Source organism: Hyperolius riggenbachi, chromosome 5, assembly GCF_040937935.1.
Source record: "Hyperolius riggenbachi isolate aHypRig1 chromosome 5, aHypRig1.pri, whole genome shotgun sequence".
NCBI classification, from domain to species: Eukaryota; Metazoa; Chordata; class Amphibia; order Anura; family Hyperoliidae; genus Hyperolius; species Hyperolius riggenbachi.
The window spans coordinates 147158165-147172392 of record NC_090650.1 but is presented as its reverse complement, the minus strand read 5'-3'; the positions used below and the strand labels follow the sequence as shown (position 1 = coordinate 147172392).

The window sequence follows — 14228 nt, the reverse complement described above, 5'->3', positions numbered from 1 at the left end:
TTTTGTTTGTAAAGACCCAGAGCTAAAGCTGGCTATAGATAGGAAACATCGTCTATCATTAGCTAAAGATACTCCTATTTAAATATCCCTTTTAAACAAGAGATGTGCATTCACTATACCAAGAAAGATGTAAAAGCCGTTCTTCAGGTGTGAGGTGGTATCTAAAGTGGAAGAAAATCATATTCTATAAATCATATTCTATATCTTGTGGCCTGAACACCTCTATGACAACTAGAATGGTCACTACTCTGCAAAGTTAATGCAAATTTTATGCAGCTTGGAGTTGGTTGATTGTACTAATTTCGAGTACAATTTGCATACACCCCTGAATAATTTGTGTCTCATTGACCATCCCTAATGATTGTCTCTTTTTATTTAATATTGACCCAGTTGTTTGTCTTTCTGGCCAGCTCTCCAGCTATGTCCCTGGAAACAAATGGCTTGAAAGATCTAAAGCCAATAGAAGCTGATCACAAGACCATGAATTGGCTGTTCTAGCTAGTATAAATTACGGTACTTAGCCAAGATACAGCTGGGACGGACAGGACAAGCTTATTTCAAATTTAAAACACTACAAAGCCATGAAAATTCCAAACAGACCTTCAGATATGCGCCAGCGTAGGCCTCTTTCACAAGAGAGGCTGCAAGGGGTGTATCCACCACCTGTCAGCTGCTTCTGTGCACTGACTAAGTGTTTCTAGTGCTTAGCAAGGACACTGAAGGGGTGGCAACCACATTGTGTCACATCGGAGTGGGGGTTGGGGTTTTTCTTTTTTTGGGGGGGGGGGGGGGGGGGGGTTTGCCGTCGCATAACCACACTCCGTGTCAAGTGCTGTTGCGTGTGAGGTTACAAACGTTGCCATTCAACTGCATTAAATTCCATAAAGTGCAATAGTGAAAATTGCGCTTCCAATTGGTATGCAGTCACAGCTCCCTGCCTCCCTACCCCCAACCTACCCTTCCCCAAGTGCTGCTGTGTACTGCAGTGATGCTGGAGAAGCGTGCGGAGCCAGTTATGCTTCATCTCAGATGGACAGAGTGAGTGTAATAAGCTGAGGCTGGGTGCACACTTGTCTGTCAGTTTTCTGTATGCATTTTCTGCTCACCATGGCCCATATGCAATTCACTTTTTCACTTGAGCTTTCTCCTAGGTGATATTTTCACAGCTTGTAAATAAAAGGCTTTTTAAATCACCAGCAAGCAAGACAATTTTCAGAATAACTTTGACAGTAGTTTTTCAACACGTTTTGGTTCTTTTCCAATTGCAAGATGCAGAAAAGTTAGTTTAAGGCTAATTTCACACCAGGACGTTGCGTTAGAGGGGGCGTTAAGGTCGCATAACGTCCCCCTAACGCAACGCCTGGTGGTGCTGGATCTGGACGTCAGAGTGAGCCGTGCAGCTCACTCTGGCGTCCGTGATGCCGTGATGCGTACTCTTGTGCGCATGCGGCATCACGTGGTCCCGCCGGCCAATCGCCGCACAGAGCGGCCGCTCCAGGAAGTAAACACTGCACGTCACAACGTGCAGTGCATATTAATTAGCCATGTGCCTGGCTGCTCTCCGCTCCTCCACAACATTACTGAGCATGTGCAAGCAGTCTAACGCAGCTCAGCCGCGTCTAAAATACTGCATGCAGTACGTTATCTTGTGACGCAGCGTTACAATGTAACGCAACGTCCGCACTGTGAACAGCCCCATTGATTTTTCATTACTGTGCGGTGGGCTGCGTTACAGGCTGCTCTAACGTGCGCCTGTAATGTCCCACTGTGAAAGCAGCCTAAATGCAAGATGAAAAATTGTCTTCAAAGAGAAAACTCAAGAGAACAAATGAATTGCATATGGGCCCATTGCCCATATGCAATAAACTTTTTCACATGCGTTTTCTCCTAGGAGATACATTTTTCATCTTCTCTTTAAATAATTTTTAAAAATTTAGCAATTGGAAAAAGTTCCAAAAAGTAGTTGAAAAAGTACTATCAAAATTATTCGGAGTATTTTCTTGCTTGCTGGTGATTTAAAAGGCATTTTATTTACAATAGTGAAACTATCACCTAGGAGAAAAGTCAGGAGAAAAAGTGAATTGCATATGGGCCCATGTGTCTGTAGGTGTGACGGGGGCATTCACAGGGGGGCCCAGAGATTTCTAGTTATGCCCCTGATCAAGTGATCAGGACAGCACACTCAATAGACAAATACACAGAACTATGGATAATACCTATATTGTAACACATAACAGTGATAAGAATACTTAAATATTTGAAGCAATGATGGAAACACGGTATACAAGCGAGTCAAAAGGGGATTAAATAGTGCAGCAGGGAGCAGTAAAATACCAAGTGTTCAGCATCAAGCAAACCATGTTCCACAGATGTAAAATATCCAGGATGCAAGTTGTAAACTCGCCTCAGTTAAAATGAATACCTCCGCTGTTATCGTGCTGTGTAAACAACCATGTAAGGACCGGCAGCTAAACAAGATGCAAGTCTCAAACCAAGCCAGTGGACAACACTTGTTAACACAAACCTCAATGGCCATGGTCAGTGACTTGCAGTGGGCCTGCACACACCTGCAATAATGACCCCCCAACATGATCAGTGTTCAAACATTTTTGTTACAGCTGATACAAATTCTGTAAAAAAAATTATGCTGGGTATCTACTTCCTGCTTTCATGGGAGCAGACATATTGTTAACATCCTGTGTTTACTAATCCCCTCTACCGTGGCAGGCAGCTGACAAAGCTGAGGGATAAAATTACAACTTGTGCTTAGTCACAGATAAGGGGAACTAGGCTAAACTCTATAAATACATATAGGGTGCATTTCTATAAGTTTTCCTTCTGTCCTGTGCAAGAGTACAGGTCCACTTTAAGCTGACTGAAATCTCGATTAGTTGGGCAAAAGACTTATTAACAGAATGTAAACATCCATGAATACGTTCTCAGTAGAGTGGGTAAAACAAGTATAGTGGGAAGAGACAGTCAGCTCCCAAGATCTTCCAGGTGCCTCTTTCTTTTGTCTCTTTACAAACAGATTTATCTCAGAGTTAGAACAATGCAGCTCGAGACAACTCCCAAAAGTTCTGACACAGGGATACAGGTAGGAACATGAAAAGCTGGTATGCAGGTTTAGCAATTAGGCAGAGGTGTGTGTCTGCCAGCAGCTCATTTGATCATGCTAGGTCACAGGAGGAGTAAGCAGAAAACTTGTAGAACGCATGGATAAGGCAGAGCAGAATGCCCCTGGCATTCAGCCAAACTCCTGCTGGCAAAGTTCAAGATTCACGGGAGTGTCGGACAGTAAATAAAGGACTGAAAGTGACAGAAGTACTGAAGTAAACAGTGACTTTATGTAACCAGGAACCAGTAACAGTGCTGTGAACAGGGCAAGCGCAAAATAACTTCCGTTTAAAAAGCACTCCAGTTTCTGGACCTAGTAAGCCGATACCTGACTGCCAAATCTCCCACCTGGATCCCTCATCCACTGTCTATATCAATACACATTAATTGTTACCTCTTTCAGTTATGAAGAAAACTAGGATATTAAAGAGAAACATCTCTTTAGTATGAGAAGAGTTCCACGCCAACACGGCACATGCTCCTAGTTTGACCACAGCACTGACCATCAGCAGACAATGATACTGACTCAATAAACCTACACAAATAAAACTGCTTACATTGCTTCTATATAATTAACATTCTCCTAAAATAATAATTTCACGACACAGAAAATGTAAAACATGCAGCAGGTAAAAGGATTGTGCATTATTAATAAAGGAATTGAGGTAAAAAGTTATCAATAAGAAAAGGAAAATCTAGTAGACAGCTGTATTTCTGCTTTGCAACTAGAGAGAGATGTCATCACTACCCCATAATTCAGCTACAATAAGATAATATACTCAAAAGCCGGCACACAGTATTCTGATGACAGAGATATTGAGCCTGATCCAATGACTTTTTCCTAAGTGATAATTTCTCATCTTTTGTTTAAAATGACTTTTGCACTCTGCAATTAAAAAAAGTACAGAAAGTAAAATGGTATTGCCAAAATTATTCTGAGTATTTTCTTGCTTGTTGGTTGTGTAAAATGCATTTTATTTAGAATGTAAAAAAATATCACCTAGGATACAGCTTAGGAGACAAATTCAATTGGAATGGGCCCTTTGTGGCTTGCTAAAAGCACTGGGAATAGTGACCAGGAACATCAGGTTAGGTGAGCCATTCTAACCTACTGTAAACATAGACAGGAATTTCAAGTTTTAGCTTTGCACTGAGATAGTGTATACTAATTAATATAAATATTTCTCAGATAAGGATACAATGTACAGCAGCAATGCTTTCACTTCCATACAGAAAGTCACACAGGCTTGAAAGGAAGTTTTGGTGAGTTTCAAGAGAGCACACATTTTAGGTTAATGCAACTTATACAATACATTTTACAGGTTTACTGTTCCATATTCCTGTTAGGCTAGGTCCACACTATGCCGGATAGAGATGGCCTGAACGGTTCACATGCGAACGGTTCCAGGCGAACTTTCGGTGGTTCGCGTTCGCCATTAGGGTTAACTTTGACCCTCTACATCACAGTCAGCAGGCACATTGTAGCCAATTAGGCTACACTCTCTCCTGGAGCCACCCCCCCCCCCCCTTATAAAAGGCAGGCAGCCCCGGGCTTTACACTCACTCATGTGCCTGCATTACTTAGTGAAGGGACAGCTGCTGGCAGACTCTCATAGGGAAAGATTAGTTAGGCTCTTGTAGGCTTCTTAGCTTGCTCCTTGCTGATTGTTATTGCTAAAATAGCACCCCTCAACAGCTCTTTTGAGAGCTAATGTTGTGATGTGTTTTTTGGTGTGTGTTGCCCACTGACACTGCATAATACAGCCCTATCTGTTGCAGCTTGACCTTGGTAATTGCTATTACTGTGCCAGCCAGTCCCTGCCTAACTATCTATACTGGGACACCTACCTATGCCTACCTAACTACTGGGGCACCTACTTACCTATACAGGGACACCTACCTACCTATACTAGGGCACCTACCTATGCCTACCTATACTGGGACTCCTACCTATGCCTAGCTAACTACTGGGGCACCTACCTATGCCTATCTACCTATACTAGGGCACCTACCTATGCCTACCTACCTATACTGGGGCACCTACCTACATACAAGAAGATAATAAGGTCGTTGCTTCATTGTGGACAGACCAAATTTGATCAGCTGGACAGTCACTGCTGTTCTATCATCGAGCTACCACAGCCCGGCGACCATATGGGCTTGAAAACCGCTATCGCCACGGTGTGCACCAGTCCAGCACGGCTGTCACTACGCAAACAGTTGTTTGTGGTGCGCTACACAGTGAGTTTGGTGTGTCAGTGTGAAGTAGTACTCTAATTACACTCCCTGATTGATGTATACACATGCAAGATGTTTTAAAGCACTTTACTCTTGCAATTCAGCATTCAATGTGATTTCTGCCCCCAAAACGCTGCTTTGCGTCAAATCCAGATTTTTCCTCGAGACTTTTGGCGTCTATCCCACTCACCCATGCCCACCTCCAGGTGTTAGACCCCTTAAAACATCTTTTCCATCACTTTTGTGGCCTGCATAAATGTTTTTAGTTTTCAAAGTTCGCATCCCCATTGAAGTCTACTGCGGTTCGCAAAAGTTTGCGCGGACCGAACCTTTTGCAGAAGTTCGCGAACCGAAAATCGGAGGTTCGGGCCATCTCTAATGCCGGATCAGCAATGAGTAAAGTCACAGCAAATTTGATGTACAATCCACTGTGTTTATCCACAATCTAGGTATCAGTTGGTGTCAGTTGGCATACTTCCATTGTCTTGTCTGTTTTCTGTGCAACGCCCGAAAAAGTTGCACATTGAAAATGGACATATCAGTTTATCCATTGGCCTCTGATGCAGATAACAGTCCAATTGAGTGCAGTGTAAAACTATAGTCTTATTGTATTAAAGAGAATCTGTATTGTTAAAATCACACAAAAGTAAACATACCAGTGCGTTAGGGGACATCTCCTATTACCCTCTGTCACAATTTCGCCGCTCCTCGCCGCATTAAAAGTGGTTAAAAACAGTTTTAAAAAGTTTGTTTATAAACAAACAAAATGGCCACCAAAACAGGAAGTAGGTTGATGTACAGTATGTCCACACATAGAAAATACATTCATACACAAGCAGGCTGTATACACCCTTCCTTTTGAATCTCAAGAGATTTGTGTGTTTCTTTCCCCCTGCAGCTATCTTCCACTGAAGTGTCAGGCTGTTTCTTCCTGCAGAGTGCAGACAGCTCTGCCTGTATGTAATTCCTCAATATGTGAAAGCCCAGCCAGCTCAGAGGAGGATTTATCCAGCTTGTAAAAGATAAGAGAGAAGAGAGAAGCTGCCCTAATCTAAATAACACACAGGCAGTGTGCAGAGAGGGGCCTGGAGGGGGGAGATGCATCACAGAACCACAACACTGAAGAACTTGGCAGCCTTCCAGACACAGGCTGACAAGTCTGACAAGAGAGAGATAAGTTGATTTATTACAGAGATGGTGATAGTAGAACGTGCTGAAGTAAGCCAGAACACATTAGAATAGCTTTTGGAACTTGTAGGATGATAAAAAACAGGATGCAATTTTTGTTACGGAGTCTCTTTAAAGAGAATCTGTATTGTTAAAATCACACAAAAATAAACATACCAGTGTGTTAGGGGACATCTCCTATTACCCTCTGTCACAATTTCGCCGCTCCCCGCCGCATTAAAAGTGGTTAAAAACAGTTTTAAAAAGTTTGTTTATAAACAAACAAAATGGCCACCAAAACAGGAAGTAGGTTGATGTACAGTATGTCCACACATAGAAAATACATCCATACACAATCAGGCTGTATACAGCCTTCCTTTTTAATCTCAAGAGATCATTTGTGTGTTTCTTTCCCTCTGCAGCTTTCTTCCACTGAAGTGTCAGGCTGTTTGTTCCTGCAGAGTGCAGACAGCTCTGCCTGTATGTAATTCCTCGGTATGTGAAAGCCCAGCCAGCTCAGAGGAGGATTTATCCAGCTTGTAAAAGATAATAGAGCAGAGAGAAGCTGCACTAATCTAAATAACACACAGGCAGTGTGCAGAGAGGGGCCTGGAGGGGGGAGATGCATCACAGAACCACAACACTGAAGAACTTGGCAGCCTTCCAGACACAGGCTGACAAGTCTGACAAGAGAGAGATAAGTTGATTTATTACAGAGATGGTGATAGTAGAACGTGCTGCAGTAAGCCAGAGCACATTAGAATAGATTTTGGAACTTGTAGGATGGAAGAAAACCGGATGAAATTTTTGTTACGGAGTCTCTTTAAGTATGCATATCTGCAGATCAGCCACTAGATCATCTCATTAATTCGAATAATAACTGCTTAGGTAAGATATCAGCCCCATAAACATTGCATTATTTGAAGCGATATATAGTATTGACACCCTCATCATTTCCAGGCAAGTTTTGCTAACTGGGTCAGTTTGAGTTATGGTAATCAGTGACATGCATCACCAAGTTAAAGGACAACTGTAGTGAGAAGAATATGGAGGTTGCCATATTTATTTCTTTTTAAACAAAACCAGTTGTCTGGCAGCCCACCTGATCTATTTGGCTGCAGTAGTGTCTAAATCACACCAGAAACAAGCATGCAGCTAATCTTGTCAGATCTGACAATAATGTCAGAAACATATGATCTGCATATGCTTGTTCAGGGTCTATGGCTGAAAGTTTTAAGCTACGTACACACATACAACGATCGTTTGTCGTGAACAACAAACGATCTTTTAATTGACGAAAGAACGATCTAAGTAAAGTTAGCTGTTAAAGGTGTGTAACAATCTGATCGTTTGTTAATGAACGATCCGGAACAAAGTCACATACTGTTCCTGGAAGTGACATCATAGCAAGTTCCACCCGCACGTAACGACCGGTTCAAAGCGTATGTTACACTGTAAAGCCAACGTTACGTATATTACATTACAGTACGAGATTTCATACTGTAGGTATGTAGGTAGAGCATTTACATAATATAGCGTTCACAAAAGATACAAAAATACACTCTGTCCTGTTAAAATGACAATTATGGTATAATCATGTAGCAATTAACGTGTCACAGAACACATTCATAGAACGAACGTTACATCACGAAAAGCAACTGTTGCGCTTGCGCATAAAAATTAAAGGTTCTATGGAGATATAATGAAATGCGCATGTCAAGCCTAGTACGAACTACCGTTTTCTAATGATGTACTACTTTTGCAAATGTCGTTTAAAAAAATCCACCAAGGCAGATCTTTCATTTTTTAACGATCTAGCTCATCCATCGTTTGACTTAATGATCGTTGGATGTTTTTTTATAAACGATCGTCGTTTGAAATGATCGGGGAACAATCATTTCAAACGACTATAGTCGCATGTGTGTACGCACCTTTAGAGGCAGAGGATCAGCAAGACAGCCAGGCAATTGGTATTGCTTAAAGGACCCCGAGGTGAATGCTTATAATCTATTTTTACTCACCTGGGCCCCTAGCAGCCGTCTCAGTCCCTCCCTAGGTGTCCCCGCTGGCCATCCATAATGATCGTGACCCGCCAGCGGGTCCCTTTTAACCTTCTGTGGACGGTGGCCCCGGAAAGTTCTCCGATCCGGCGCCAACTGCGCAGGCGTGGCCAAGCCACGCACTCCCGCCGCGTTCATGAGGCCGGGGGTTCAGAATAGTTTTTATAGCATATGATTGCTTCACAATATACTAAATGGAACCTCCATAATGCAACACTGCAGGACAGAGCCATGCAAATCATTGTTTCAGGCTAGGTTCACAGTAGGATGTTGCATTGTAAAGTTGGGAAAAAAAAAAAAAAAAAGTGTAACACACATTAATGCTGCCTTACCGTTGCAAAAAGTAGGTACGGTAAGGAATACAGGGAATGAAATGTATGTTTTCCGCTACCTGGTAACGTGCGTTTAGAGGTAATGCACTGCAGCAGTGCATTACCATAACAATACACATTACAATGCAATGCTAACGTCGACCTATGAACATTGCATACACTTTTAATTGCAGTGCGGTAAGCTGCGTTATAAGACTTTATAATGCAGCACTGCAACGTCCCACTGTGAACCTATCCTTACTGAGTAATATCTGACTCATGACAATAAGAATCATGCAAGCAACACACTGACAGGTGATGGTCAATAAATCTGTAAGTTTAAATTTGCTGGGTTGTGAATGAGTGGATGGATTTCATGACATTATTTAGCTGACTCTGTTCATTAGTAAAAAAAATTATCTTGAGTGGGCTTGATTTTCTGACAACATTACTACTGTATGTGAATATGCAGCATTTCCCCGCATGCAAGCCAGATGGGGAAAAGCTGCTTATTCAGACATCAGCAAGCCGTCCGAATCGCTTGTCGGTGCGATTCTGGATGTCATGCAGCAGTTTTCAGTAGCACACATCCGAATCCCTATAGCGGTGCATGGCATGGCTATAGAGATTTGGCTGCACCTTCACAACAGTACAGGTGTCGTGTCTGATTTGGAAACGGATGCGGCACCCAGATGAAATAGGTAATACACAAATGAACATTTATGTTCATCAGCCCAACATCAGCCCTGGAGCTGAAAGCATAGAATAGAAAAAAAATGTTCATAACCATGCATCTGCCATATAACATATACATGTATGCATGCATGAAGCTCTCCCACTATGTGCACTGCCTAATGCCAGCCCTACAGCAACGTAGGTAAAATGCAATTGACAACCTTCAAGTTATAAGCTTGCAAACCATTTTTCATACCATATAGAATTGCTGCGCTAACGTGCTCATTAATATGCTAGGTATACACTGAGATTTTCTGGCAGATTTACTGTCAGATTGATTATTTCCAAGATGTCCGATCTGATTTCCGATCAATTTCCGATACAAGTGAACGGAAAACAGTCGGAAATCAGACCAGACATGTTGGAAATAATCGATCTGACTGTAAATCTGTCAGAAAATCTCATTGTGTACCTACACACATTATAAAAAGTACTTTACATATTGTGGTCCGTTACAACACAGAGACGAGAAGATATCCATACAACTGTTGACGTGCAGCATTGCAGATTGTGTGAATGAACCCTATTAATGCCAACTAATGATACAATCTATTTTGTCCAATCTTTCCAAATCTATGTAATAGAAGGGTAAACTGAACAAATACCCTCCAGTGTTCTCCCCCAGCTGGGTGGCATGAAATAGTAGCAGGGTGGCATGAAAAAGAAGCCAGGTGGAGCGAGATGAGAGAATGCAGGGCCGGTGCTTCTGTGTGCAACTCTGCTTAAAGCACAGGAGGAGGTGAGCCGATGACAGCCGGGTGCTGACCAAAACTAGCCGGGTGGAGCACCCGGCTAAAAGAGACTGGGGAGAACACTGCACTCTGAATGGATACTTCAGGTCGTCGCTCATATTACACAGAAATGGTAAGATTGTAGTAGTACTACAAGGAAGAGAGCATATTCTACATACAGTATAGAAAAGGCTGTCACAGGTCAAACAGGATGATATCAACCCATTCCTCTAACTACTAGTGAAGTGAAGTGCTAGCATAAAAGTTAATTGGCAAGGTTGGATTTTCACAAGTAAACATCACTTCAGCATTATATACCTATGGAAGCACTGGTCAACACTGAAGAGTCTCTCATTCGTCGGCACAAGGGATGGTCAACGAGATGAAAACTGATGCAGGATTATACAAATTTATACAGCTTGAAAATTGACTTACTGAATCCCACCTAGGTGGAATTCGATTGGTCCACTTTCAAGCGGCATAAATTTGCACACAAATTGTGCATTAGCTTGTATCAACATTTACATTATGATGCAGCTCCATCTGTTGAGTAGCCTATTCTGTTTATTTGAGCTACGTTGTCAATAAAAGTGGACTTGGCTAAAATATATAATTAACCTTTTAGGCCTTATTCACATCTAAAATCGAAATCGCTGACACCAGCGTTTTTTTTTTGTTTTTTTTTTTGTTTTAAGCGCCTCCCGGCGCTTATCTGCGCGCTGCTATTTTTTATAAAGCACTTTTCTAAGCGCTTTTGCAGAGCGATTCTGTTTTTTTCACTTCCTGAAGTCAGTCAGGAAGTGAATTCTTTCACCCAGAAAAGAATAAATACAGCGAAAAATTGCTATACCTAGCGCTTTTTTTAAGCGTTTTGCGATTTCCCTATTACTGCCATTTTAGGCAAATCACCCCAAAAATGCTACAAGCAGCGTTTTGGTGAGCAGATCATAATTGAACCACAAAGATGTGAACACTCTCATAGGAAATCATTACACAAGTGCTTTTAGGGTGATTTTCAAAATCACCAGCGCTTTAAAAATTCCAAAAAGGGCCCTTAGCGTGAACAAGCCCTTAGTGCATAATGTAATCCTAATCATTGCCCTAAGGCATGGATCACACTTGGGGGAATCACAGTCTTTTTGCCACTATGTAAAATTGCATGTAAAAACAATTTATCGATTTCCTGTGTGTCAGTAATGGATCCCTCTCTGATCAGATGTCAATCAGAGAAGAATCTATCTTTTGGGCAGGCTGGGAGAAGGTTTACCAGTATATATCAGTCTTTAGGCTACATAACACAATGTGTTATAGGAAGCCTAATGTGACAGGTAGGAGGACACTTGCATACATCTGCTGAAACTATGTTACTGAGCTCTGTTTTGTAAGACAACAGTCAGCTGCAATGTCTGTGACAGCATCTGCACACAGGTCACATGAAATAGCTTCTGGGTGGGTGGCAATGCTAGGCTAAAATACTGTGTCTACAACCACCTTAATGAACAAATCTATCCTCTCTAGATATTTAACTAACATCATTGACTTCACAGGGAAACATGGTTTTCAGAAAACTCTTTCAAGTGAATTCAGTCCAAATAGAGTAAATAAAAAGACTGTAGTTCACAACAACTCAAATGCCTAAATTCAGCATAAAAACAAGGATGGGTGTCAGATTCTTGGAACAGCCCAGGTCACACACATGCAGGTATTAAGATAAATAGCTGTCCACAAGTCATCATAAATACACCTAAACACACAGAATTTCCAGACACGTGCCCCGTTAATTCACTGTCACTGGACTGCAACGTGACATGCCAGATGTACAGTACGTTTAACTAAGCGCATAGGTGCACTTTCTACATGCTCAACGCACACTGAATTCAGGTGTATCAGTACAGGGATGGTAGCAGAAGGCTGATCTGTTAGCCCAGTGGTTCAACATTATTTTGGTATGTACCCCTTTATGAAAGCAATTGCCTGGCAAGTACCTCCTGGTATTGGTAATATCTCAAGTACCCCTAATTTCATAGCATCGATATGTTGATTCTAATCATCTAAATTGTATATTCAAATTTGTTTATATGTAATGTATCACTTTCTACAATAAAAAATGATTGAGAAAAAAAAATATAATAATAATAATTATTAATATATATATATATATATATATATATATATATATATATATATATATATATATATCATTCATTCCCTGAGTGACCTGCCATGGGCAGGGCTTTGTGATTGTCCTCCCCGTCATTGATCAGGGATAGTAATTGAACAGTCAGATAATTGCTTGCACTTGGTTACCTGTCTGTACCAGGAAAGTTTTATCACCCAGGTAGTTAAAGAGACTCGCTCAGCACTGCTGGTCACCAGCTGGATTGTTATAAGGTTTGCAAGCGCTTCCATACAGGAAAAGCAGAACTAGTCTGTGAACAGCCCAATATCCCAGCCAGAACATATCCCTCCTTACCCTTACTCTCCTCCGGAGCCGTGCTGGCCGGGCTGATGAACGTGAAGAACAGGAGCAGCCAAGAGCACCCTAGTCCCAGGCTAACTCCAGCTTCCTTCATGCTGCTTTCCAACTTGTCACCTTTACACAGCCAGGCACTGTAAGATCTTCTGGGGACTCTCCTAGTCTTTAATCGGCACGTTTCAGTTACAGGTCTATGAAGAACTGCAAGCCTGTGCTGCTATCAAATACAATCCATGTTAAATTCCGGTTAGGAGTGAATGAACTATCCAGAAACTCTTCGGTCAGTGAACCTGTGACAGCGCGAGCTGGCTTCCTCAGAACTCCTCTGGAATAAGCTGTTCCAGGTGGCTGCTGCCACTTCCTAGTCAGAGTCCAGGAGTTGCAAAACTTTTGACAGTTTCAGCCAGGTCTGTGTCTCCCGGTCTAATCACAATACGAGGAGAATCAGCGTGCCTGGCTTGTGACGTCACGGAGAGGTGTGTCTCATTCCACGACCCATTCCCAAATCCTCCCTCCCAACTGCGAGGCTGGATGCCTATTATTACCAATACGCGGTGTGATATTGAACAGGAGCTTTACTCGGTACTGCCATCTAATGGTCCTTTCGGAAATCCTGGAATCAAAACATTTTTCCTGTCCTTGCTGACAATTCTGTAGACTCTCCTGTTTCTCCAATTCCAGGAACCACAGGATGGTGCAGTGTTGTCATACGTCACTAAATTTTCAGACAGCCTCAGTGAATGATCCCAGCCTCAGTTTTCTACTATGTGCATTTCTACTTTTTTTCCTGCTTTTTCATTTTCTGGTTTGCGTTTTATATGCGTTTTTCCTGGTTCCTGGTTCCGTTTTGCATTTTTAATAAATCTTACTCTTCAATAACTAAAAAAAAAATACATAATCAAATTTTTATTTATTTTTAAACAAAAACATGATGAATTGCTTGCTGTTTTCGATTTTCCATAGGAAAATATTATGGGCTTGATTCACTAACCGGCGCTAAGTGTTAGCGCCGGTGTGAAAAGCCCTTTTTGGCCGCTAGTGTGCGCAAACCTACTTTGCGCGCAGCCCCGTGCACTGCACGCGCAGCGCGGGTGCGCCGATATTAGTGCGCGGTGCGGCGATAACATTGCACCCGCTGGCCCTCAAAAGTCGCACCCGGTGCGACGAAAATGGCGCATCGGGTGCCCTCGAAGTGGTGCATCACAATGCTGCTTAAATGCGCCAGGGTGGCTGCTGCGCAGTATTTTTAGTATTTTTTTTTAATCATGTAGCTAGCCTAGCACTAGCTACATGATGCCCACCTCCCTGCGGCGTCCCTCCCACCCCTCCGACCGCCGCCGGCGCGTATGACCATAAGGAAATCCCGTTCTGAACTGGATTTCCTTTAGGGCTT

General features: G+C 42.3%; 1 protein-coding gene across 1 annotated transcript in view; it reads right to left on the bottom strand.

Annotated features, from left to right (window-relative positions):
- The window catches only part of EGFR (epidermal growth factor receptor), a 342723-nt gene extending 329453 nt beyond the window's left edge, over window positions 1-13270 (bottom strand). The window contains exon 1 of the mRNA XM_068236350.1: window positions 12833-13270. Coding sequence (XP_068092451.1) covers window positions 12833-12932 — 100 coding nt within the window. The 5' untranslated portion in view covers window positions 12933-13270. The remainder of the gene's footprint in view (window positions 1-12832) is intronic.
- Between the last annotated feature and the right edge of the window lie 958 nt (window positions 13271-14228).